Raw genomic sequence first — 27,479 nt, 5'->3', positions numbered from 1 at the left:
TCACTGCTGCCGTGAAAATTAGCTCGGGGCCAGGGAGGGAAAGCGTGTGCATGTGTGTATGTGTGTGTGTGTGTTTGAGTGGGATGGCGTGCAGGGGTCAACAGACACAACTAGAAGAAGCTAAGACAGAAGAGAAGCAGCAGCTCCTGAATGCTTAGTGAACGTGGGAATTGCGTGGGAACTGGGAAAGTAGCCCCGACACTGAGAACCGCTCTGCTCTCTTTAGGAGCCCCAGGCCCCCAGGAGTCAGGGACGACAGGCCGAACAGCCTCCAGAACCAAGAAACTCACTGCAGGGCTGAGGGCATGAGAAGGGAGAGGGGGTAGAGAAGTAAGCTTCCATCCCTGGAAGAAATCTAGAAATGGGAAGGGTAGATTTCCAAAACGGAGGAGAAGAGGGGAAGGCAGAGGTAGAATGCTTTTCATGCATACCTCTCTTATTTAGGGTTCTGCTTTCACTAAAAAAGCCCTGAGAAAACCAAAAGAAGTCAATGAACATGATGCTTGATCTGGCCCGGAAATGAGTAAGGAGTGATCAAGAAAGTCAGTCTGCCGAGAGGCAAGAAAAGGCACTTTCCGGCTGACGTGGCTGGGGTTAGGGAGAGGCGAGCTTAGGCAGCAAGGAGGTGGGAAAGGGAGGAAGCATGCTGTCTAGGACCTGAGTCACACAGACTCTCATTAAAGTTAAATCCGACGCGCTCCATGGAGTCCTACTTTAGGACCCTTGAGAAAAGAGTCCTCACGCACTTTTCAGCAGTTGGAGCATCTCTTATAAATGGCTCAGCCCTGAAGCTCAGCCCGTGCCAAAGCAGCAATCCTACACGCTGTCAGACAAGTCTGCAGTGGGTGAGAGAGGAGTAATTATAACCTGAGAGTCCCGATGACATTCACAACACCCCGATCTATATTTAATAACAGCAGAAAGCGTTCGCATTAAGAGCTCTCGGGCAATTCGCTCTTGGAGGGAGGTTGCTGCTCTGCCCTTTGCAGCAGCAAAGCGTAAGAAAAATACGGAAACAAGGCCTGGCGCGTTTTAGAGCGATTTCCCATTCAGAAGTGCTCATAGCATCAGAAATGATCAGACGGCAGCTGGGGAGGATTGGAGAAATCTTTAAATCTCAAAATGAAGTCGAGAGGGTGAAATCCCAAATACAGTCTGCCTGTTCTCCCAAGCCTTCTAGAAACTGTAATGGTAGGAACAGTAGAAGAGACACTGTTCCTTTTGTGTAATTCACATTTCCGCTTTTGCTGATTTCCAAAGCATTTCCCAGGCCTGCCCCCTCCTTCCCCGCCTGTCGCCTGTTTGTCTGGTTTGGGCGTGGAGTAGCGTCCCAGCCATCCCGTGTCCCCCACCTGAGCCCTTCCCTTCAAGGTCGTGCTGCACAGGATCCTGTCCCATCCCCGTGGGAAGCCTCTCATTTACAGGACGAGGTGCCCGTCTCTCAGGACACAAGGTCCCATGTCTAGTTCCTTCAGCTGTCATCATTTGATGCCTCCCAACATATCACTTTTCATGAGCCTGTATAGTTTTTAAAATTGTCTGCACATACCATTCGGAGGCTCAAGTTTTCTCCTCTGTGTAAATTTCTTTCCTTCCTCTGGCTTCTTTCTTACCCCCGTTGCCGGAATAATTACTAATCATCCCTCCAGACTTGCTTCAGGCTCTACCCTCTCCAGGGGGCATCCCTGACCCTCCTCCCATGGGCTCCCGTAATACTCCGCTCATCGTTCTGTGGCTACCATGTCGCTGTCCTTGGGTCTGTTCCCAGGTCACTCTCCCTAGACACGGTCTTGTGGCCTTTGTTGTCCTGCCTCAGTTCCTAGCTCATATTTCTCAATGAACTTAAACGCAAGTCATTTATCACCTACATCGCTCGTCTGGCATTTAGTTACATAGCATCCCTTGCGTTATTGTTATTTAAATGTTGCTGTGCTTACGTACCACCATCTCCATCAAGAATCAAGTTACTTAAGGACATAGGCTTCTGAATTCCCACAGTGCCTGGCACATAGTGATAACAGACATTTACTCATTCTAGAATAGTAGCAGAAAGTGGTGTTTACTGGCATGAGCCCAGGTGCCTGCCTGGCTTTAAATCTTAGCACTACTCTTTGTTGGTTAGATGATTGTGGAAAGCTTATTTAACCACTCTTTGCCTCATTTTTCTTTTCTGTAAAATGGGAAGAATTATAACACCCATTTTAAAGGGTTGCTAAGAGCATCAGATGGTAGGCAAAGTGATTACGTAGCAGTAGGCATTATTTCATTGCGTTCATTCGTGAAATTATACTCTAGGTCAGTCCTGCCTCTCCGCCTCTCATAAATCTCTGCTACCTTCAGCAGCCTCCTGGCCTTCTCCTTCACCTGATGTCTCTTACATTTAATTTGACCTTCTGAGCTCTCTTTGGAGCACCCTTGAACCGCCCTCTGTGCTTCCAACCTCCATCCAGCTCTTGCAGAATTTCAGACCCTTTCCCAAACTGTCCCGATCCACCCTTTTGTGTGCGGTGTTCCAGACCCTCTTCTCCCCTCCGTATTCTAGCAGCTGTACTCTCTGTCTCCACTGATGGAGGATGGCCTGGAATGGCAGGAAATGGATTGGAGCTCCCAGACTAAGACCGTAGTTGGGGTGTGTTTGGATGTTGTTTCACGTGAACTGCTGGGCTAGTCTCAGGGTGAAGAAGTACACTCTGCCATTTCAATTCATGGGCCGTCTCCACCAATTTTTTGTTGAGTGATTCATTTAGTCACTTAATTTCTTGGGAGCAGTTGATACCTACTTCATGGGTACAGAGAACTAAGCTAAGGTTAGTAAAGCAATTGCTTTCCGGCAGAAAAATCTCAAAACATCAAGGAGAGAAAAATGTTTAAGTAAGAACTGCATTTAGCATGCAGCGCCTGGGGGTTGGAATGGTGTCTAGTTAACTTTGTAAACATGAAGCATACACTATGTACCTGGGAAATTTAGAAGTAACAGCCCAGTACCTTATTTTTTGATGTGTTAAGAGGTTGGGAAGGAAAGCAGCTCTTTTCCCCAGCTTTCCACTTACCTCTGCAAAAACGAAGGGTGCGTCAAACTGGAAGCAAACATTGCCGTGCTTAATGGCTTGAACAGAGGCTGGGCCACACCGATACATCCCTGTATCACACAGAGGAGGGAGAGCATGAGCTTGCCATCCTCAGGTCTGTCCAGATACAGAGCTGATCTGGGTCATAGCCCTGAGGTGGCTCTGTAGAGACAAATGTTCCTCCACTTCATCACCGAGGGCGCCCCAGTGCTTTCCATGGCCGGAGCGGGTGAATGACCCACGTGTGTGATCAAGAGGGAATTGTTGGAAATGACTCTGCAAACCAAAATTTGAAGCCACAAAAAGAATATAGGGCAACATTATTTCTGCATCTACTCTTCCAACTACAAACAGACTCAAGTGTGTTGGTGCCCAGCCGCTGGCTTACATAGGGCTTATCCTTTTATAACTCGTATCTGGAATGTTGGAAACAGTGATCTGTCCTCAGTATTTGTCTTGTTGTTCGTTTGTTTTCACTTTTGTTTTCTGTGTTTGGACATTATGGACACACGTCAAGTTTAACTGGAGAATCTGGATATTAGCCACACACATGGACCACGTGCATTCAGGAAGTCAGTAGGCCCACGCTGACTTTTACAAAGTCCTTTGAATTTTAACCAGCTATCTCTTGTTAATAAGAGATTAGCTGCCATTAGTCACCCAGCTATCTCGTCATGATATATAATCCGGAACACCAGAAAGTGTTGAAATTTCTCTCTTAAAATCCAGTATTGTACTGGCGTTCCCTTATGAGTATGTAATGAATGTTTTTGTGCATACATGTATGCACACGTCAATATCTTATATCAGCACCTGGGGAGATAAAAATCATGTCCTAGACCACTGATTTTTATCATCATGCTAAAGAGAAATGGGGCCTTATGATGTGTGTGATTTTATAAAAATTCAGTGGGGGGGGGTCATAGCTGCCACTACTTAGCACACATGTTAGAAGATAAGTACCTACATACTCAAGTTTTGAAAGAAATCACACAACCTAAAAAGAAATCAGCGTCTGGAAAAACAACAATTTAAAGGATGATCTGCAATTATTTTTTGAGTTCTTTATTTTCACCACTGCCTTCTATCTTATCACTGTTTATCAGGCAGAGCTGAAGTATATTTTATAGCCTAGCAAAAGTGCTTACCCAGATACTTTTTCTCGTCTTCAAAACTGCTTATCAAAGCAAGAATCGATGAGTTATATATGTTAAGTTTTATGCTTTTTTCCCCCTAAAAGTTACAAAATAATCAGAGTAAAGACGACCAGTGAAATGAAGTTAAACCTCACCGGCAGGTAGTCAACCCTGTACATGTGCCCAGGAAGCACACTTCTGACGCTGCTTCCCACTGGGAGGGAGTGTTCCCCACACATCAAATGCAATCATAAAAACAAAATAAAGATGGGCAGTACATCCATTTCCCTGAGGGAGGATGCTGTTTTTACCGTCACTGTTTTCCTGTGGGGTGCTGTCCACGACTTGCCAACCTCCAAACCCAATGGGAAGATCGGGCCTCGTCATCCAGGCTTCGTTCCAGCAGTGGTAGTTCCTTAAAAAACACCACCCCAGTGAGATTAAACTTCCCATCACATTCAATGTTCCAGGAACTCAAAAAGTGACCAAAAACCCTGTGACTATGCTATCTATAAATTGTTGGAATGGCTTAAGCTAGCTGGAAGCCTCCCAGAGATATACTGGGGTTCTGGACTTAAGTTTTCTGTGCAGGTCCTTTTCCACTGGCACCCCTGGGGCGGCACTCATGTGGCTGGGCATTGCTCTCTCCCCCACTAATATCAGCTTCAAGGCCACCCAGAGATATTCTAATCAATGCCTTAAACAATTTTGATCTTAACCCTTGTCTACTGCCTAATGAAACAGAATTTACTATGGGCTCAAGGGATATGGCAGGGAAGAAAAGTTAATTAAAACCGAAATACATATTATCTTTGAATTCCTTTTATATTTATATGCATATTAGATTTATAAAAAGCATATCCCTTTGTAACAATTAAGCAACAGAATGCTTTTGTTTATGGGCTTAGACTATTGCCATAGTAACTGTAATGTTAACTCCTGACTTCAGTTGTCTGTAATTGGTGGCAAATTTCCATCTGGTGTCCAACCAGAAGGAAAGGTTGTCAGGGTGAGTGTCTCTTTACACTTTATCAACGGCGGGTGACCCATGAGCTGGAGGCCAGGCAAAACTTTTCAGACTTAGCAAGTGACCCTTGAAGCAAGAGCATGGGATAAAAATATCATCATGAATTGTATTATTATGTCCTTGGAAAGACCTGAAATTGTATGACATTACAGAGACAAATGGGAGTACATTACCCTGTCGGCACTATAGAAAATATTCATATAGTAATAACAATTTAATGGTGGCATGAGGTAGTTACAGCAGTCTTTGTTTATAGCGCTGGTGAATTTCAGATCCAGCTACCATCCACCCGTTCCTCAGTGTCCTTCAATGTCAGTAATTCGTGCGTGTGCCCGTCTCTCTCTGAGTTCAGCTCATCTCTGATTGGCTCAGTTCAGAGGTATTCACTTATCTGTGGGCCCGTCATGCACCAGGTACCATGCTGGACACCCAGTCACGATCAAGTCATAGGTTCTTGCCCATAAAGAGCCCCACAATTGAGGAGGAACGATGAACACAGACACCAATTGTTAAAACATTTCATAGGTTTGCTGTGAGGCTTAAACAAGCTAATACATGCACAGCACTTAGAACAGGGTCTGGCATATGATGAGTGCTCAAACATGGTAACTCTCCGACTTTTAAAAATAATGGATTGAAGTGATGCATGCTACAGGGGAAATTCATTTGGGGTACAATCGGGTCTCAGTGGGGAAGTCCTTGGGGCAGGAGGGAAGGCGTCACAGCAGAAGTGATATTTGAGCTGAGTCCCCCAAAATAAATGGGCGTTTAGCAGATCAACAAAAGGACTAAGAACAAAGCTGTGGAGACAAGAAATAGCCAACATGGTGTGTCTGGTGGCCTGTATGCTGTTGTGGCTGGTGAGTAGCATGTTTGCATGCTTGTGTGCGTGGGAGAAGAGGATTGGCAGGTGAAAATGGGCAGTACATCACGACTGTCAGATACACATAGCACTTACTGTATGCCAGGCACTGTTCTAAAGCCTTTATGTACGTGAATACATATGATGTTCCCAGTACTCTATGAGAAAGGTATTGCTATTATTATCCCCCATTTACAAGGGAGGAAACGGAAGCACAGAGAGGTTAAGAATCTTGCCTGAGGTTGCACAGCGAGTTAGTGACAGAGCTCCAGGATCCATGCTTTTAAACACTGAGCTATGTTGTTGGTGAGGATGAGATTGTGAGATCCTTTTATCCCAAGTTAAATATTTGGGCTTTATCCTTGGGCCAGTTAAATTCGCAGATCTGTATTTGTGGAAGCTGGGTGAGGACCAGAGACTGAGCTGAGTTTCCCCTCATCACCGTGGAGAAGGAGAGGAGCTCTCAGAAGGGAACTGTGAGTGTTGAGGAAGCTTTTGAGTTTCCAGGGAGTGTGATGGTTCCGTTCACCAAGGCTGAATGAAGGAAGAAGAGAAGGTTTGCGTTGGGAGCTGGTGTTGGGTGGGTGACATGTTCATGTGGGACATGATGAACTCAAGTGCCCGTGAGAAACTCAAAGGATGAAACCCAAGAGGCATTTTTATATACACACGTGACACTCAGAATTTGACGTAGGAAGCCACTGGCGTCTTTATTGCAGATGGAGGAGAGTGGTGAGTGCAAACGCCAGATGCAGAGGGAACAGGAGGGGAGAAATGCGGAGTGGATTTCTCCCCCAAGGGTGACCTAGGTTGTGAACGCAAGAAGAGACGATAGGGCAGTGGCTAGAAAATAATGCAATGCGGGAAGATTGTTTTGATTATCTTTACGTTAGGAGAGATTGTCATGTCTATGGAGGAAGAACCAGTGGAGAGGGAGTGAGATACAGATAGAATAAAGGGAGAGATGGAATAAAAGAGGCTCAAATACCAAGGATGCAGGAGGATGAGATGGAGAACAGTGCCATGGACAAGAGTGAGGCATTGTCTGCAGGGGACGGGGTTGCAGATGTAGGTCAGGGTCAAGGTGTGAGGTGTCGGGGCAGGGGCATGAGGCTGGCTCCCACCTGAGAGCCTCTCTGTTTGCTCTGGAGCTGGAAGGAAGGTCACGGTGATCAGGTAATAATCAATGCTAGCACCCCCTTAAGAACGGTAAACGTTGCACCATCAGGCAGAGAGATCCAGAAAGAATAGCAATGAGACATTTGCAATCCCAAATGGCCACAGTCACGCTTCCTACACAGCCTGTGATGTTTAGCAACCCTGGCTTTCACCAGCACCGCCCTAGGGTAATAGGCCCCAGAACCTCCTTATTTAAATTCAAGTATCCTGGGCCAGGTTAGCCTTGAAAAAGATAAATAAGCTTTGCATTTCAGATCTCAGGTAAAGACATTGCTTTGAGGATTTTTATTTCTTTTCAAATGACCAGGAGATGGGGAAAGGTTTCTTCTCTCTGACTACGCTATCTATTGAATAATTAGCTACTCACAGTCTCTTCCACTTTCACCTAAGGCTGAGACCTTATTTGTGTGTTTGGGGTGGAAGAGTTTAATAAGAGGGTCAGGAACTTGTAGCAGTGGGTGAAGTGAACAGAACTTATGCTCTGGAGGGGTTGGGCCTTAGTCAGCGGGTGGAAAGCCAGTAGCCAGGCACCCAGATTGCCACGAGCGGAGGGAGAGTTTGCACCCTCTGAAGAAATGGGGCTTTTTCCATCATGCCATTCTCTCTGCTCAGGAATGGCCAGGGAAAATGTGTCCTGGGCCGCCCATGCCACGAGGGTCCCCTTTGGGCTGGATGTTCAGTATTTCTGGGTATATACGCCTGCCTTTTACATCTCAAGTTCCCCTACGAAAGGGGCTAACATTTACAGACATTGCTGAATTCCGTTTACCTACTATCCGGGCTGGGAAAATATATATGCTTCTTGGCAAGTTTTTTTTTTTTTATTTTAAAGCTTTTTAACCTAGATCTGTATCTAGGTAAATGTATCTTGCAGTTTCATCATGCACTTGCAGAGTGTGTGGGTTCATTTTGGGAGCTCTGCCTGCCTGTTCACCATCACGTTCCCAGCACTAGAACTGGCCCATAGGAGGTGCTCACAAAGTATTGGTTGCTTGAAAGGCAAGGATATCTCCTAGCAAGGCACGCATAATTAAATCTTTGTGTGTTTGTTTTTAAGATTCATGGTTTTGTGTTTTCTCAGAGCCTTCATTTGAAGCCCGACTTCCCACCATACCATCAAAATATGCAGTGTCCTTTCAAAGTTAAAAAGATTATCAGCCTTCAATGTGATCTAGTATCCTTGTTGCCTCTTTCTAAAGAAGCAGGGTAGAAATTAAAATAAAGCCCCCATCTCGTCGAAAGTTATTTAATCAAATTGAAAATAACTTCTTTGGGGAGAGGATGGAGGTGACAAGTGAACATCACATCTTTACTATGTTACTTCCTGCATGTTTCCTGCAGTGGCAGCTAGTGATTTCTAGAACTCCTTTCAAGGATGTAGTAATTTGACAGTATCGGCGCAAAAGACGCAGAGAATCTTCACCAGAAGCAGAACCTCACTAGCAAAGCAGCACCATGCAGTGCTGGAGGACCCTGGAAGGGACATCGCAGCATTGGTTTAGTTTATCCTTTGATTTGGTAAACTCCTTTCCTTAGAATTACGTACATGCAAAGACAAGAATGTGAGAATGCTCATCCTTGCATAATTTTTAAGAAGGAAAATCAGAAACTGTCTAATATGTGATTAACTATTTTAAATCACAAAATAGAATACTATTCAGCCACAAAAATCAGATCTGTATTTATTAGGTAGGAAAAATAACCATGGCATATCAATTTTTAAAAATCACACTACAGAACACCAGGTACAGTGTTCACTGTGTATGTATATATGTGTGGAAGGCAGAACGTTAAACGATCGTCACACTTGTATAAATCCCTCCCTTTGAATGTGGGTGAAGTCTATGAATAGGATGGGATGTTGCTCCTGTGATTACATTTTTACATGGCAAAGAGGATTTTGCAGACGTAATTAAGGTAAGTAAGCTGTTGATTTTGAGTTCATTAAAAAAGGAGATTATCATGGGGGCCTGACCTAATCACATGAGCCTTTAAATCTGGGAGGTCTGGGACATAGCAAGCTAGAGATTTGAAGCAGCAAAGGCATTCTCCTGCTGGCCTCGAAGCAGATGGAAGCTTCCATGAGTTCTACAGCTGCAAGGAACTGAATTTTTCCAAGAACCTGAGTGAGCTTGGAAGAGAGCCCTGAGCATCAGAGGGGAACACAGTCCAGGCTAACACTTTGATTGCCATCATTTGAGACCCTAAGCAGAGGACCCAGTTAACCTGGGCCCAAACCCTTCGCCTACAGAGACTGTTGGATAATAAGTGTGTGTTGTTTTAAGCTGCCAAGGTTTTGGGAATTTGTTATGCAGCAATAAAAAATGAATACAATATGCAAAGGGACCCATTAAAGAATGCTTAGCAAAATGTTGTCAATGTTCTGAGTAGCTAGAAAGTGGATGACTCTTATTTTTATACTTTTTTCTGCAATGTTTGAAATTTTTATAATAAATATATACTAGTCCCTTTCACCCCCCCAAAAAACAATGATGAAGAGGACTCTTTTTTATTAAAGAAGGAAGAGCACAGTTCTAACAACTGGCTAAGGTCACATCCAGAGTGACAAGTGCCCATGGGAGGGTGCAGAGTGGACAGAAAACACAGCTGAGACCAGGATGGGCTTCGGGGCTCTGTGTGCTGTATGTTCAAAGAAAACAGAGTGGATAATTTAAGCAAGGAGTCCTTTACTGCCTTTAACTCGGCTAACTGCTTAAACATTCCACAGGGTCATCTCATCTGCAATCTGTGCAGAAAGGTTTTCTTCCCTAAAAGGGAAGAAAGAGACGTGGGACTGTAATTTTGTTTCTGCAGCTTTATTAGGGCTCAAGGGAGAGCACAAATAAGATTGAGAGAAAGCCAGGGCAGAGATGTCTTGGACCAACTTCAAGTGTAAACCAAGTCTTTGAATTCTTTTATTTTACAAATGGCAGGGGGTAGAAGAAAGGCCCTGGTCTATCTTGTAAACTATTTGTGTTTGTCACAGATGGGCACAGCCCTACCTCTCTGGCCCTGTTGTTATACTCTTGACACAGGCAATGATACTGGTGACAAAAATGACAGCACGCCCTGGACTTGTTAAACTCTGGTCACTCCAGTAACGAAGGGGGGTGGGGGGGGTGGGAAAGAAGTAGAGACAAGTTGGTGGGCTCTGAGGCTTGCCTAGTAAGACATTCCAAAGTGGAAATCAAAGTTTGGACCAAGAAAAACCTTGCCAGTTGGGAAAGGTAATGAAGCAAGACAACGGAAAGGAATTATTCAGAGGAAGGGAAGTATTCTGGAGGAATCTTTTATGGAGCTGGGAGCTGGGAGAACCACGCTAGTTCAGAATGCAGCTGTTCATTGTTGGAGTGCTGAAACCAGGAAGGGGCATTTGGAGCTCCTCTGGGGTCTTCTCCACTGAAGGCCAAAAGTCCAATCAGGCGGAGACCAAGCCAGTGCCCCCTGTAGGAACCAATCACCCATCAAGAAAAAAGAGAAAGTAATGAAGGTGTTTGTTTTTGCTTATTGTATGCAGGGAAGGGATCCTATGATGCTCATTAAGAAGTCACAGTTTAGGGCTTCCCTAGTGGCGCAGTGGTTAAGAATCCACCTGCCAATGCAGGGGACACGGGTTCGAGCCCTGGTCCAGGAAGATCCCACATCCCGCAGAGCAACTAAGCCCGTGAGCCACAACTACTGAGCCTGCGCTCTACAGCCCGCGAGCCGCAACTACTGAGCCTGGTGCCACAACTACTGAAGCCCGTTTGCCTACAGCCCGTGCTCCGCAACAAAAGAAGCCACCGCAACGAGAAGCCCGCGCACCGCAATGAAGAGTAGCCCCCGCTCGCCGCAACTAGAGAAAGCCTGCGTGCAGCAACAAAGACCCAATGCAGCCAAAAATAAATAAATAAAATAAATAAATTTATTAAAAAAAAAAAAAAAAGAAGTCACAGTTTAAGCACAGTCTGATGTAGCACGAAAGACCCAGTTAAGGGGCTGAAGATGGCATGTATGAGAGACCAAAATGGAACCTTCAAAATGTTCAGGAAGTAGATGACACCCGTCCATATGAGCCACATTTGACGCCACTACTTGGCAGAAGGCCTTCTGTAATTCTGCTGAGTTCCCCTTGCTGGATTTACTTTGAAAATAGCACTTTGAACCCCTTTTCCTCTCTCTCTTGCATAGCAAATTATCAATTGATATTCCTGCTGAAAATTAAGAAAAGATTGGATTTTGAGAATGACTCTAAGGTATAAAAAGCTTTCTATAATAAATTCTGGCCAAGCTTATCCATAATTATTGAAAGGAGTTTTAAAAAATACAGCCAACAATCTTAGTAGGTACCAAAATTACTGCTTTGCATTATAAAGCTGTTTATGAGTATACTATTCTAAAAGCTCTTATTTATATGACATTTTTCTAGAGGTCTTATTCATCATCAAAAGAAATTAAATTGCATTCAGTATAGCTTAGGTGGTACATATTTTATTAGCTTTTAATTATTTGAAAACTGGTAACTTTTGATCAGTATATATGATGACTCTCTTAAGCAGAATTTATGATTAACCAAAACATGACATTTTTCTTGTTACGAAAAATGCCTTAGTACTTTCTATGTGGTTTATTAGATGGCTCCCACTTTCTTTTTCATTCTAATTTCCTGAGAGGTATTTGTAATGACCTCTGATTTTATTTACCTCCCAAACTCCCTCTTTGTTCACTCTTAAGTAGAACTCGAGTAGAATAGGAACTGCAGTCACTCTTTGGAGATATTGTAGCTGCAGGACTAGGGTAGATATATGAAAGGAATGGGAGGAGAGTATAGTACAGTGATTTTCAACCTTCAAAAATTAATGTCCCTTCCTAGTTTTAAAAAAAATATTTTGTAACACCCCTATATTATCCTGAAATGAAGTCCACAGATTTCTATACACAATTTCTAAAAGATAATATAATGCCCTATAATGTATAGAAGAAATGAAGAAATAAAAATACATAAAATAATATGTATTTCAGATGTATGTCAGGAAGATGATATTAGATACCAAACTATTCCTACAAAATGTAAAACCCTCAAGGGTGTGGTAGGCCCCCAATTTGGAACCACTTGTAGGGTGGTTAAAAGTGTGTTCTGGAGAAACACTCCCAGAATGGCAGAGTAAGGGCCCCCAAAAATCTGCTCCTTCATAAAAATAATGAGGATACTAACAAACATGATCAAAACCAACTTTTCCAGAACTCTGGAAATGAACCAAAGATTTACAACAATATAAGGAGGATTTACTCAACAAGAACAAAAGAATCTCAGAACTGTGAGCTTTGTGACACTTTAATTTGCCTTATTTCCACCCCTCTCTCCCTAGCTCTGTGGTAGTCTTGAAAATGAACAGCCTTACAACTATGGTAGCCATAAAAACTTGCAGCCTAGCAAACGACAAAGAGGAGAAAATGGGCTTGGAACTCCCTAAAATTCAATAAAAGAATTGTCACTATTAACCTGTCTGGCAGCCCTCTGAAAAGTTCCGTTCCCAGGGCTTATTTTTATTTGATCTGATTCAGAGTTTACTATGTGCAAATAGCCCTATCTATAGGATGTTTTTCAAAACCAATTAGAAGCAACTGTTTAACACTATAGGTACCTGAAGAAGTGATACCAACTGGGGATAATAAAAGGCTGTCCCAAAAAATTTAACAGGAGGGACTGAAATTTCCTTAGGGGACTTGGAACACTTCTGACATACTCCTGAGAGTCTAGATGGCCACACAGATATGCAGGTCTGTAAGCATGCCCAGGAAAGCCCCAACAAGGTCCTAAACTCTCACCTCTGGCTGAACTTCAGACTCTGTGCAAGCAGGAAGTGAAGGCTACAGCAGAATTGTGTACTTCCTGCTGGAACACTGAAGACAATTAGCTGTCCACTGAGTTTACCCAGCAGAGACTTCAGTGGCCACGCATGATGAATACAGACCTTACAGAATTAGTCCAGGAAAGTCACTAAACAAACAAACAAGAGCAACAACAACAACAAAACTTCAACAACAAACTCTAGAGATAAGGATATTATGTTTGCAGAGTTAACACATTATATTATTTAAAATGTCCAGGTTTTAACAAAAATTACAAGACACAAAGAAACAGAGAAGTATGGCCCATACACAGTGAAAAAAAGAACCAGTCAAGAGAAACTGTCACTAAGGAAGCCAAGACATTGGGCTTACTAGACAAAGATATTAATTCAGCCATTATAAACATATTCAAAGAACTAAAGGGAACCATGGCAGCAATGTCTAACTAAATAGAGAATATCAATGAAGAGATAGAAATTATGGAAAGGAATCAAACAGAAATTGTGGAGCTGAAAAGTATAATAACTGGAATAAAAATTTCAAAAAATTCACTAGAGGGTCTCAAAAGCAGATTTGATTAGGTAGAAAGAATAAAGAACCAGTGAACTTGAAGGTAAGTCAACTGAAATGATCTAATCTGAATAACAGAAGAAAAATATGAAGAAAAATTAACAGAGCCCCAAGCCATGTGGGACATACTCATAATGAACCTCCCTGAAGGACGGGAAAGAGAAAAAGAATCAGAAAGAATATTTGAAAAAATAATAGCTGAAAACTTTCCAAATTTGATGACAGATATTAATATACACATCCTAGAAGTTAAAAGACCCAAAAGGATAAACTCAAAGGGACATACACCTAAAATCCTCATAGTCAAACTGTCCAAAGCTGAAGATAAACGGACAATCTTGAAGACAGCACACAAAAAAAGTGATTTGTTATGTACAAGAGATTATCAATAGAATTAAAAATGACTTCCTATCAGAAGCCATGGAAGCTAGAAGGCTGGTGACCATGGTTAAGTTACTGTGCCTCAGTTTCTTCACTTATAAGTGAGGACAATGATAGTAGTACCTTAACAGGTTGTTAAAAGGATTAAATGAATTAATACATGTCACCCACTTAGCTTAGGGCCTGGCACAAAGAAAGTATTCCATAAGCATGAGCTATTTTGATTCTTGGAGGTGGCAAATAACTTTTTCAATCCTTCCTTCAAGACTCTGGTGCGGATTCACGGCATATATTCTTAGTTCTCTAATGACAGCTCTCGTGATCTAGCTCCAGGTGATTTTCTCAAAAACTATTTGGCTGACAGTAATGTGGTTAAGTAGATAATTTATTTGAAAAGAAATATCTTTGGTAGCTGTTCAGAATTGGTAACTTGCATACATCACAGGATAATTTTACAAACTCGTAAGCATCTTAAACAGTTTGGCCTATATTCAGAATATTTCGTCTATTTTTTTTTTTACTTTGAATTCATTTTTGGATAATTCTTCTTTTCATATACCATGGTTAAAAGTTAGGGTAATATAACAATATGAAAGTTCAACTAGTTGGAACATACTGAGCATCTAAAAACAATGTACAAAGTGGATCAGCCGGAATTTCAAAAATGCACCTATGATGTGCAAACCAGCATGCCAAGTGTGCAGACTGCAATTAGAATTAGGATTGGTGGGACTGTGTTAAACCCAGGGCTGGCTCCCAGGTGTGAAAGCTGCTTAACTTCTGCTATAAAAGTTGCTTTGAAAGAGCTTTGTTTATAGATTCAATGCTACCCATTGCAGCAGAGTTTTCTGCATTTGGAGTGAAAAACACAACAAAACAATAACAAACATACTCTTTCCAAAAAGTACTGAAGGAAGTTGGGATTTTTTTTTTTTTTAAAGAATCAGGTGCATTGAGGCCAGCCAAAGAGTTACAGCAATTTTCTGTGGCGTGTTTGATTTCTGTGTCTTTTCTTCCTGGAGAGCTGATGTGAAGACAGTTTGTGAAGCAGCACCTACATGTGGGTGAGTGGATCACAGCCTGATCCTGTGAAGGCAAGCAGATCTTCACTCAGAGCACATGACAGAACCCGCTAACTGTGGACAGAAAGGCCTGGCTGGAAGAACAGTGACATTTATCTAAAAAATAATAATTTTGGAGCTGAAGGTGACCCTATACCTCATTAAATCCAAAGCCATATGAGAAAATTAAGGCTCAGAGAAATCAAGCAACTTGCCCAAAGTCACTCAGCTAATCAGTGGCAGAGCTAATCATATTGCCGTGAGCCATGGAGAGAGAGGGAGGGAAAGAAATTGTAAGACTAGTTTGACTTGATTTGGTGTTTTTCCATGAGATCCTAAGGAAAAACAAAATAAAACTGTAATTTCTTTCCACTTGGATCACTGACTATTTCTTAGATTGTCCCAACTTTGAGCTGAAACTGATAAATACAAATTTGCTAGTTCACAATTATTTTAAAACCTTACATTGAGAAACCCAGTTTAATCAAACCTACTTAATTTGAAATGAAACGGCAATAAAGGAAAGAAAGACTCTTGTTAATTGTTTTAGCATTCATCATCTTTCCAATTATCTTTACTATCATATGAGATACTTAAAACTCTGAGTTAGGCAATTTTCTACATCTGCTGATTGACCAATCAGCTGGCCTCTGAGAAGCAGAAGGGTCAGCTTATGGGCCTTGGTGTGCACACAGGTGCACAGCCCCTTCTCTTCACATCCTGAGGGCACGAGCAGCACATGCTTCTACCCACCCCACTTGGAACTCCATCGTCCAGAGATGCAGACCTTCCTCTGGGAATGTGAGCAGGATGGAAAGGGGCACGTGAAGGAGAGGCCTAGAAGAGGGGCGAGAAGGAGTCAGGGTCTAGGAAGTTGTTGGCGCCAAAGAGGGACTCTGGAACACTGTTGACTGTCGGACCCTCGAAAACTAAGAGTGAGGGGTGGTTTGTCTTAAAGGAGGCAGAACCTGGGATTGGACAGCGCCCAGAGGGTAGGGAAGCGGGAGAGGTGGCGATAGATGGTAATAGTGACCCATCCCCATCCCCATCCCCAAACAGTATTGACTCCATCTGCCTCTTGTGAATGTACAGCCCTGGGGACATTAGCCCTTTCAGGAAGATGACAAAGAACCAGATGTTCTTGAGGTCGTACAAGAAGGAGTGGCAAGGGGCTGGGTCTTGAGAGAGTGAGTTTCAATATTCAACAACTGTAGTCATAATAATATGGGATAACTCTGTATGAAATTCCGTTCCTTCCTGCCTGGTCCTTGAAACAGACTGACCTCTGGTTGTCTCATCTCAGCCCCTTAGACTTATACCCCTGAGTTTTATCTGTGGGCCAAGGTCATTTCCTGGGCATTCCATCTGTGAACAGCACAGCCAGAAGATTGCAGGGGGATAACGGCTTTGAGCCTACGGCCGCTGACAATGTGAATAGCCTTCCCCCTGCTCCCCCGGGTTTAGGATGGAAGCCCCTTCCCCTCGTCTCCGTGACTCCTGGCTCACCTTATAGCCCACTTTATATTTGTATAGAGTGTACTGTATGTGGTTGTTTCACTCGTGAACACTGGATGGAGCTCCTCAAGGGCAGAGACCTAGTTAATTTCCTTCCGAATCCTTAGCACCTGGTATTTGGAAGTATTAGTGTCTAATAGTGTTTGTTGAATGAATTAAATCAGATTTATCTGTTAAATAAGCATTTAAAATTTTTTCCAACCAATTCCATTTATCAAGTCCTTGCTCTTTGCCTTGCACCCTGTTGGCCAAACAGAAGTAAAATACATCAGACAAGGCTTCTCCCATGGGGGTTGCATACTGGTGGAGGGAATTCAAGAGGTGGGCACAGATCTTTCACCCAGAATCATCAAATCTGGCTACACCCTCTCCAGCAGTAGGACACAGGATAACACTTTCATTTAGAAGGAGAGGAGCCTTTTACTGAAATACCTTTCATGACCCTAATAAGCGCCACCATCCCTTTCTTTTAAAATTGTTTCCATTTCCACTGTGACCGTCATATGATGAGGTGACCAAGCTGAGTTCTTTCAGGAGGTGGATAAAGGGTCACTTTACTCCTGCCCATTGTGAGCCCCGTATCCCTATTCACTGTTTAGATTGCAGCCGGACATTGCACATGCATCTTCATTAAACTGTCCACGGTGATTCATGGATGCCATCCCCCAGAGGTTACGCATAATTCCAAACCCATCAGCACACTGGGGACAGGAGGCTTAAATTGCTCCTTCCAGGATATGTCACCTTGCGTTGGCCCTCCTGGAATTTCAGTTGGGAACCCGAGGTGCAATTCCGCTGCCCAGCTGTGCCCTTCTAAGGTTCCTCGGGACCCCCCTCTCCTGAATCGCTAAGAAGCCCACTCTTCCCTCTGTCGGCATCAACAGCATGCCCACTCTGGGCAAAATTGCTGCCCCTGGCAAGGTGAGGCCGTCTGGGAGAGGAAACACACATTCAGGGACCTAAGGTGGCAGACCAGGAAGCAGGCCTGTTAGCAGTCGGTGCTGGATGGTCTGCGGTGGTAAAGGGAAAGGGTGAGAGCACGGGGTGAAATCCAGACTTCACCCCGCTCGGCTCTGGATCCCACTGAGAACAACACACCTTCGCACGCACCCTTGAGCTCTCCCTCTGAACCCTCGTGCTGCCTTATTTCTGCTATGGGGACACGGGACCCAGCTGAGCCGTGGAAAAGAGGATGCCGTGGGTCCCCCAGACCCAACTGGACAAATTAATTTACCACATCCTGTACCATCAGGACCTCAGTGTCGAAGAGATGGTGGAGACACAGGAGAGAGAACCAGGAAATCATTCTCATGGCTTCCTTTAGAAAGAGGGGGGCAGGGGCCACGTACAACCAAGCGTTTGTCTGAGTGGAGCCTGCGGATGGAAGTGAGGCTGGGGGGCTCCTCAGGCCCCTGCTAGGAAATCTGCCGGGCCACGTGTTGCCAGCCATGATGCACTGGCCTCTTGGTGGTCAGCTGATGCTGACCGAACCCTCCCTGCCCCACCTTAGCCTCTGTCAGCCTTCTGCCTCCAGCCCCACCCCTGCTCGCCAACCCTGCAGCTCAGGTAGCCCCCATTTCTTACCAGTGGTCATTACTAATCTCGTCACTCCCTCTGGACCTAGCACTGTGGGAAGTACTTTAAATTGCCTCGTTAAATTGCCATGTAATTGGTAACTACTAAGTTTACCCTCATTCTACTGATGAGGAAGCTCAGAGAGGTAAAGCCATTTTCTCAAGGTCACACAGCCAGTGACTGCCCAAGCCAGAGCCTGATGTGGGGGGGCGGCTGTGGTTACCATAAACTGGTGGACGTGTCCAGGGACAGGCTGGACGTGTCCAGCCTCCTCAATCAGGGAGGGGCTTAGAAATACTTTTGGTTTTCTGGAACCTCTATAACTTCCAGGGTTCACTGGTGTTTGCACTGAGGAGGCAAAGTTTCTGCTTTTGTTTTTAAAATGCCCCAAAGTGACAGAAATAGCACAGTCATCTTAGGACACCGGGCACCCCTCTTCTTCTGACTGCTTCAAGGTGCTTAGGTTGATGGCAACATATTGCCTCCAAGAAATTCCAGCTGTGCGACTAGCAATGAACACAATAACAGCAGCTAAAAGTCATTAGGCACCTGTTATGCTTGGAAATTCTGTCATCTCCACTTTAGAGGATGAAAGAGAGGCACAGAGAGGTTGTGCCTTGCCCAAGGTCACACAGCTGCTTGGTGCATGACCCAGACCCGATGGAGCCCTTTAACGCCTTTGCTCCACAGTCTGGCGTGTCCCAAGTTAGGGTAACATCCGTCATTCAGTTAGTCAGACCGTCAGCCAACCTCTGTGAGCCAAGCAAAGGGAAGACAAGAAGCCTGGGGCAGTGGTCTGGCTGTGGAGGAGGGGGAGGAGGGCCCCAGACCAGGGAACGTGGTCCCAGGGTGATGGGATATTTGGGGAAGACAATGAAGGAACAAGGGTGATAGAAACAGGGAAAGGAATTCAGAGCAGAGAGCTGAAAGAGGAAAGGGTTACCAAGAACAAGGTCTATCAGCTTCACACTTTTGTATCAATTTAGTGAGGGGCAGCCTTATGAGGTTATTTGCTGGGGTGCCCGTGGGGATTTATGGTGGGAGGCCTTCGGATCAAGGAATCCGGAGGAATAATTTTGAGCGGCAGTTGGCTTCAAGGGCATTGAGTGAGTGAGTGAGTGAGTGAGTGTGTGTGTGCGGGGCGGCGGGGTGTGTAAGGAAGAGGTGAGCAGTGCAGGATGCCAAATAATTCTTATTTTGCCATTTTTGACTGTCACAGCAGGCTTAGGGGGTGGCTATTTGGGTCTGTTTTTGTCATTCCATATACATGCAGGGCTGCTGTGGTGTAATTCCAAGGGCTTAAATGGTGCTTCAACGTGCCGTTCAGTTTACAGGGGTCTTGGCTATAGCCGCTGCTAGCTTGCCATTGCTCAGCTCATTCCCTTCAGATGAACTGCAGTGTTTTTTATTCACAGTAGTGCTTTGCGACTAGTTCAGCGATTTCCTGCTCTCCACATTCTCAAATGAACGTTTACCGGCGCTGGTGAGTTAATACTGCTCCTACAAGTGCACTCCATTCCTGTAACACGGGGGAGTTAAGACACTTCTAACTTTTAATTTCTCTTAAAATGAGCTTATAACTTCCTACCATCCCCGTCTGGATGCTTTTACAACCGACAGTGTTTTAGCTTTACTGCTTCTAAAGAACCACTCTAGGAGACACATTTTTGGCTCCACTGAGCTAAATTCCACTGAGTTCAACGCCTGGCAATTTCCCTCCCATACAGACCTTTGTAAATATCCGTTACATTTGGACTCTTGGGATTTTCTTCCCCCTCTTTTTAGAATATTGTTTTGGACTGAGTGGGTCCCAATGGAAAAAAGAAATTTCTTTGGAATCCTAAACTCCCTGCAGCCTGCTTGTGATATAGCTGTTCAGGGCAGTGAAAAAACTGTGTGGTTGGTATTTGGTAATAATTTCAGTTTTATTTCCACTTCTATCTCTGAATGAAAGATGAGGTCACAGATCGGGAGAACCACATCTTTACATTCAAAGAGCAATCCTATATGGCAAAGGCCAAAAAAAAAAAAAAAAAAGGTTGTGGTTTAGGGTCAAATGCTCTTGGGTTTTATTCTGAGCTTACCAGATGTATGACCTTGAGAAAATTATTTTAACCTCTGTGTGCCTCAGTTTCCTCATCTGTAAATGGAATATTAATAAGCACCCACCTGATAAAACTTAAAAAGCTTAGATAAAATCATGCTCACACAGAGACTGGTACACAGTAAGTGCTTAGTAAACGTTGTCTATCTTACTCTTAGAGTAGAGAATGCTTGGTTTCTGTGTCTCTGCCGTTCACCATAATAGTCATATACTAAGGTAGAGAGGAACTAGTATAGGCTCTGGCCACTAAAACCATGGCCTTTTCCAGTGGTTGCTGTCGTAATGGGATGATCGATCTCTATTATAAGAAGCCCAAACTGCCTGTTCAGTAACATTTCTCATTCATTAGCTAAAAACAATCTCTGACAATCAGACATTCCTGCCTATGGTATCGAATACTCCTTCAAATAGAACAGAAAGAAACATTAGACCGACTCTGTCTCCTGGTAAATGTATGTCACTTCCATTTGATATCAGCAAATGCCCTTGTAAATCAAACTCACCACACTGAATCCTTGGTGAGTTTGGAGTTCACATTCCCATCTTCTTCCAGGAAGATGTCCAACTGCAAATTGGCATTGTTATCATGGGCTGAGAAATAGTTGGTAACGACTCTCGCTGGTATCCCCAGGCATCGCAAAACTGCAGGAAAGAAAGATGGACCACAACTAAACACATCACCAAGATCTAATAAATACAGAGTGAACAATCCCTTCTCAGAAGGGACCTTCTTCTTTACCAACATGGACGTGTTGTTCTCAAACGTCCCACACTGAGGAAGGGGGCCTATTGTCAAGGATCAGGGCTGCAGAGAGAAGCCTTGCTGCTTGATCATGCAAACTGCAGTTGGCACCAAACGAAGCCAGTGGGAATGGGATCCCAGGGACAGGCTTCCAATTGTTTAGCTGCTAATCATACGATCATCAGAGTAGGATTATTTTAGTCCAGCTAATGGACTAAATTTCTGAAAATAAAATTTTAAAACCCCAGCTAATAGGAAGTTAGGAATTTACCAAGCAGACCCTCAGTGCGGTTTGCTTTCCTGGCTGGAACATGCTCTTGTGACACTTGGCGGAGGGTGACAGCACAGGTTCATTTTAATCGTTAGATAATAAATTACCTGGATGCCTCCCTTGCCGTATATGCACCTATTGATTAAACTTAATCCAAATACCCTCCCTGGCTGCCAGGACGCCAGACCTCAGGGCTCATTGAAAATAATTCAGCTGACACTTTTAAGATTAATGACTTGCCTTCCCTTTTTTTTTTTCCTCTCAGAATTGTTTAGCATTTTTAACCAAAGACTATCCACCTCCTTCAATAGAACAACCTTGGAAGTCCAAACTTGAGTCTGGCAGAGACTCAAGGGTCCTCATTAAATGACTGAATATTTTTTTAAATTAATTTTTATTGGAATGTAGCTGGTTTACAATGTGGTGTTAGTTTCTGCTGTGCAGCAAAGTGAATCAGTTATACAGATACATGTATCCACTCTTTTCTAGATTCTTTTCCCACACAGGTCATTACAGAGTATTGAGCAGAGTTCCCTGTGCTCTACAGCAGGTCCGTATTAGATATCTATTGTATATATAGCGGTGCGTATATGTCAATGACTTAATCTTAACACCCCAAACGTCACCGATGGCAGCTACCACCCGCCTCTCACTTCCATCTTCCTCTATGGATTTATAGCCCCTACACTTGCTACAGTTTTACCAAAGAAGTGATTGGCACTCTAGTTCTATTTCTAGCTTAACACTGTTTCTCGTGATCACAGAATCTGCTGAACTCATAATTTTAAGACAGGTGAAGTTTGACATGGGGACACCAGTGCCTCCTTCCCTCCAAATTTCCTTTTCAGGTTTATCCTCACAGTGACATCCCACGTTGGGCCTCTGTCTTTTCTTATCACCAAAGTCTGCGTTCAGGAAGAGATCCGAGGACACTTTTATACAGAAAGCATACATGAATGGAAGGTGTTTACTATTTTACCTGGTTCTAAACCTAAAGGAATTACACCGGGAGAGTGAAACTGCAGGCATCAGGAGGACGTGGGGAGTCCTTTCTCTTTTCCTGGGATCATTTCCTAAGAGAGGCTGCTTCTACCAAACACCCTGTACTTAGTCTTGGCTTGGGAGCCATGAGGGAGGGGGCCTACCTCCAACTGGTAGCCCTTCGTGAAGTTCAGGCTTCCATGTGGAACCTGAGAGACCAGCCCTTCTAGGACACTGACACATTGGCTACAATGCCGTTCATTGCTCCCAGGAAATATATATTCCTTTAGCCCTTGGGTATACGCAAATGGCTAAGAAAATAATCTTATCCAGTTTGACGCCATGGAGAAACAAAACACACAACCCAAACTCATGATTTCTTTCCACTTGGATCTCTGACAAATTCTTAGACGGTCACAACTTTGAGCTGAAACTGACAGGCTTCATAATCATTTATAAAAAAATGGTCTCATCCTGGCTTCCAGCCTCCAGATCCTCCTTGATTTTTCTGATTCAAAAACATGCTAACTGGGTAAAACAGTCTTATTAACGAGCCAGCAGAAAGAACACTTTGACTTGAGCTTAATTTTTTTTTTTTTTTACAGAGCTGTAGAAATGGCATGTGAATGAAAATCATTACCAATGATGAAGACATACTGAAATAAATGTTTTTTTAAAACACCCACTGAATTAACAGTAACATTGTCTGGGCCGGGACAGACAAATGCCATGTTGAAAAATGATGCATGAGGCTGAAGAGAACAATTCTGTTCCCATATGTTTTCCTCTATGGATTGGATGTTGGGTGGATTAAAAGCAAAAGGGGAAGTTGGGGAGTACAGAACATTCATTAAGTTCTGGTATCTAATTGCTCAGGGGCATTGAGACTCACACACGAGAATGAAGATGAGCCCACCTGCCACAGTCTCTTCCATAGCTGGAGTAAAAACTAAGTGGGTATGTTTAGAAAATTCTCAGTGATTAACAGTGAGCAAATAAGCATATTTACAAAACTGCTCAATAACAAGTGGTACATATCTTATTATTTATTATTTTAAATTTTGCTAATTGAGCCTTTTAAAATGTGGGGATTACTAAGAAATAAAATGGCATAGCCTTTCCCTCACATCCTTACGTGGCCCCGGAGACGCTCCATTTCTCTGGGTATTGAACGATGGATTATGTAGGAAATAGTCCATCATTCTTCCTCTAAAGCTTCGGCAGTCAAAGAGAAACTATGAGCATATCTGACCAAGTACAATTTAATTATGCATTGGCTGCATCCCAGAATAGCCACCCACAAGTTCTATAGGTCCAACAGAGCTCGCTAGGTCGCTTTGCCAGGTTATAGATAAAATGTTTTGAGGTGAAATTTCCTTTGCATTAAAAATATATTACTCAACTGGATACTTACATGTGTTAAAGACACCAGCAAAAACCCAGCACTGACCGTAGCGGACCGGATTCTCAGAACTCCTGTATTCCAACAGGATGTCAACACTTCCAGTCCAAGCTGATGGGGGGATGCCATAAGCATAGACATTGTCCCAGGATCCAGCGATGACGCCTTCATCATCCTTGGCATTAATCTAAATGAGACCATGAGAGGTGAGAAGGGGTCAAGGTCATTTAGAAGAGTCCTCTCCAGACTCTGACACTGGGTAAGCTAAGGCTTCCAGTGCCTTCTGTATTCCTGCGTGATGAAAACAGTTCCACTTCTGTTCAGTTCACTGTTATTTTTCAGGAAAAGAGATGTGATGATGAGAGTGTGAGGGGAAACCAAATAACCAAGACTCCCTCTTATATAGCGTATGATTGTCGTAAGGTGGTGTAGAAAAGCAGGCAGGAAGAGTTGTCATGTTTCCTACGTGCTTGGGAGAAGATACACACAGGGTCCTTGGTCTGGTTGGAATAGTGCTGGAGAATGTGTGAGGAAGAGAGGAAGAAGACCTACAAAAGAAGACAGCTCAAGTAGGGATCTTGTCTTGATAGAAGGAGAGTTAAAAGCTGACAAATGACAGAAGATGTTACAGTGGGGGCCCAGAGTCTCATGGTCTAACGAGTTTTGACTTTGAGGATGAGTGGCAGACTCTAATAAATTGAAAAAGTAAGCAGATGCTGTCATAGGAACCATTAAGAATTAATAAGAAATTAGATTCCCATGGGTGCCTTGCAGAGTTTGTTTTTTAAGAAGTTGCATTACAGAAGTATTTTCTTTATGATTGCTTAAGGTGATTAAAGTTGCATAATTTTGTTCAAAGATATCTCCAGTTATAATACATAAAGGGCCTGGGGTATTATAGTTTAAATATAGGGGAGACAAGCAAAGAATGGCAATCTTGAATATGGGAAAACCTGGCTACACATTCAGACCACAGTCATTTGGTAGCAGCAGACCTCAAGTGCAGGATCTTTCGTGTTTAGACAATAAAACAAGGGGCAGGAATGAACAGTTTCAAGGCATCCTGTCAGTTTCTTGGGGGTCACTGCTGAATCTTACTTCTCTTGCTGTAGCTTTCATGATGTTTAATTACAGTCAGAAGAATTTCTAGGTGGGGAGCATTGGGAGTTTTTCCAAAAACTGATGGCACTTTAACAATGTCTATATGTTGACATGACAATGGTTTATAGCCTTTGCTCTTCAACATGTGGTCTGTGGACCAACAGCAGTGGAATGCCCGGGAACTGGTTGGAAATGCAGACTCTCAGGCTCCTCCCCAGACCTACTAAGTCAGAACCTGCCTTTTAACAAAATCCCCAGTTGATTTGTGTGCACATTAGTTTGAGAAGCATAGGTTCAGACTACACTGAAAAGACATTAGTAAGCAATGTAGAACATATGATTGAAGCAGGTGTGTTTGGATTATGACAACCATAGAAGAGATATTAAAATATGGTGATTTGTTTATGTGTTCACGGCCTTGCTAATTAACAGCCCACCCCCAGCACTTGCCCAGACCCCTCTCTTGGGCTTGCTGAGTTTAGTGTTTATAAAAGTCTATCCTCCCCAGGGGGTCGTGAGTACATTGAGAACAGAGATAAAAATCGATGCCTTTCTGATTTCTAGCAGGTATTGGCCAAGAGCAGGTGCTCAATAGCTGTTGAATAATCCATTGTATATTCAACAAGCATATAGGCATTGCACATCTGAGTACGAGTAAGATCTTCTCTGTGAAAAGAGATGGTCAAAAACCCATCAAGCAGAAGTAACTGTTATCAATATTAATACAGAAAGATGTACAGGGTGAGTCGGGTCCCAACAGAAGGAGTAATCAGTTTTATTAGATTGGAGGGTGTGGTGACGGTTGTGGGCTGGATAGAGAAAATGACATGAAAGCTAGGTCTGGAGGGGCTGAGGTCCAGGAAAGGTTATCTACATGGTAGAGAGAGTTTGAATAATTGCTTGGTGTCATGAAGAAATATGGCAAGTTCAAGGATCTACTGCAAGTATCATGTAAGTAGGCAATATTGGACAAAGTAGAAACTACTGGAAGAAAACACTTAAGATGTGCAAGCAACTTCTATTTTTCCCCTTTGACTCTGTCCAGTTAGGTTAAAGGGAAGGTAACTACACAGTTAATTTGTTTAATGTAGAAAAAAATTAATCCGTTAGAGATTACTGAAGGACCCCATTCAACTAACTGCAAACTCCTTCCTTTGAGGTTAACTTTGACTTTATCCTGTAACTCCATGAAATGACTGGAGTGCAGCAGGGTTTAGCCAACAATTTTGGTTCTATTCATGATCAATAATTCTCCTTGCAGTTGAATTGATTATTTACATCTGCATCTATTATAGTGAAGCCTGAAGAGTGCCTTGGTAGGCTATGATGTGGTTTGGTATTTGTGAGTAGGTAGATTCAGCTTTAACTCACATTACCAGTTTCTTATCCTTATCATTCAGAAATAGGGTAGAGCAATGAATCTCAGAGGTAAAAGTTCCTAAATTATGGTTCTGATGACTGATTTTCAAACAGACAGCCATTAATTAAAAGTGTTATTTATAGCATACAGCCGAACCCAATCAGCCAAAGGGAAGAGTAAGGAAAAGAAGAGCTCTCTCCTCTACAGACCTTTTAATTCTTAATGCTGAGCTGTCCCCCTGTTGCTGGATAAATCACAGCTCTCATTTATTAGCATTTAGCCAGATTAGCTACTGTTTTCTAATTAGAATATTGATTTCTGGGGAGCCTAGATACGGAAAGAGATAAGTCTTTAGTGACAGATGTAAACGGTTAAAGTAATAGCCCCCACCCTAGACAACAAGATATGCTTGGGGGACACTTCAAGGGCATTCTGGTCCCTTGTCAGGACACAGTTGACTGTGAGCACCCTATCATGAACTCTGAGTTGAACCAGTGACAGAATGAAATGTCTTGGTCTTGCATCACTGGTGGTCGACAAGAAAATATGAGCCCAGGACTTTGGACAGGGAGCATTATTCAACTTCATTAAGGTTTCACTACACTGTCCTCTCATAATACCTACAATATTGGAAAAAATGAAAAAACCAGCCCCTTTGAAAGTCACTATCGGCAACCTCAGTGGCATAACATAATTCAGTAAACTTCAAAACCTGATCCAAGAAAAGGGGAGGATTTTGGAGTGTGGCAGAGGGGCAGCTTGGCTCAGCTTCTAACCCTGACCACCAGGGCTTCAGAAGCCCTACTGTCAAGTCACCAAAATCCTGAGGTTGCTCATTTGTATTTAAAAATCTGGAAAGAAACAAACTGAATTAAAATGCTGATCTTTTCCTTGTTCTGACCAGAATCATGGAAATGACTGCTGTGGAGAAGTGGGTGAAAAAGGGTCTGCATCCCTTAAAAGGTAGGGATTCTGGGACTACAGTGGAGAAATGATACAAAGCCTGAGAGGTATCTCCATGTGAGTGGGAGACCTACCTCCAATTAGGTAGAGTAAATTCTAGAATGAGAAATTTAACAGAATCCTAAAAGAAAGAGCAGAGCCCAAGGATTTTAACAGTTTGCCATCTCATCAGCTAAACTTCCTCCTCTGCTCCAGTCTGTCTCAGGGTACAAAAGAGTAGAATTAAATACATTGGCCTCAAACTGTAGTTCAGAGGTTAAATCAAACTAATCTTGGATTGGAGAGTCAAGATTTTATCTACAGTATATTACAGCAAATAGAACACTTGGAGAAGAGTTATGCAAGTATG

The 27,479-nt window shown here is 43.2% G+C and overlaps 1 protein-coding gene across 1 annotated transcript in view; it reads right to left on the bottom strand.

Moving 5' to 3' along the window:
• Window positions 1-27,479, bottom strand: part of F13A1 (coagulation factor XIII A chain) — a 145,562-nt gene that overhangs the window by 38,622 nt on the left and 79,461 nt on the right. The window contains exons 8-11 of the mRNA XM_007173913.2: window positions 23,719-23,893; window positions 20,814-20,952; window positions 4,516-4,619; window positions 3,051-3,139 (exon numbers count right to left, since the gene is read on the bottom strand). Coding sequence (XP_007173975.1) covers window positions 3,051-3,139; window positions 4,516-4,619; window positions 20,814-20,952; window positions 23,719-23,893 — 507 coding nt within the window. The remainder of the gene's footprint in view (window positions 1-3,050; window positions 3,140-4,515; window positions 4,620-20,813; window positions 20,953-23,718; window positions 23,894-27,479) is intronic.

The sequence above is a fragment of the Balaenoptera acutorostrata genome, chromosome 10 (genome assembly GCF_949987535.1).
Source record: "Balaenoptera acutorostrata chromosome 10, mBalAcu1.1, whole genome shotgun sequence".
NCBI lineage: Eukaryota > Metazoa > Chordata > Mammalia > Artiodactyla > Balaenopteridae > Balaenoptera > Balaenoptera acutorostrata.
The sequence above is the reverse complement of the archived record's forward strand: the minus strand, read 5'-3'. Positions and strand labels throughout refer to the sequence as shown.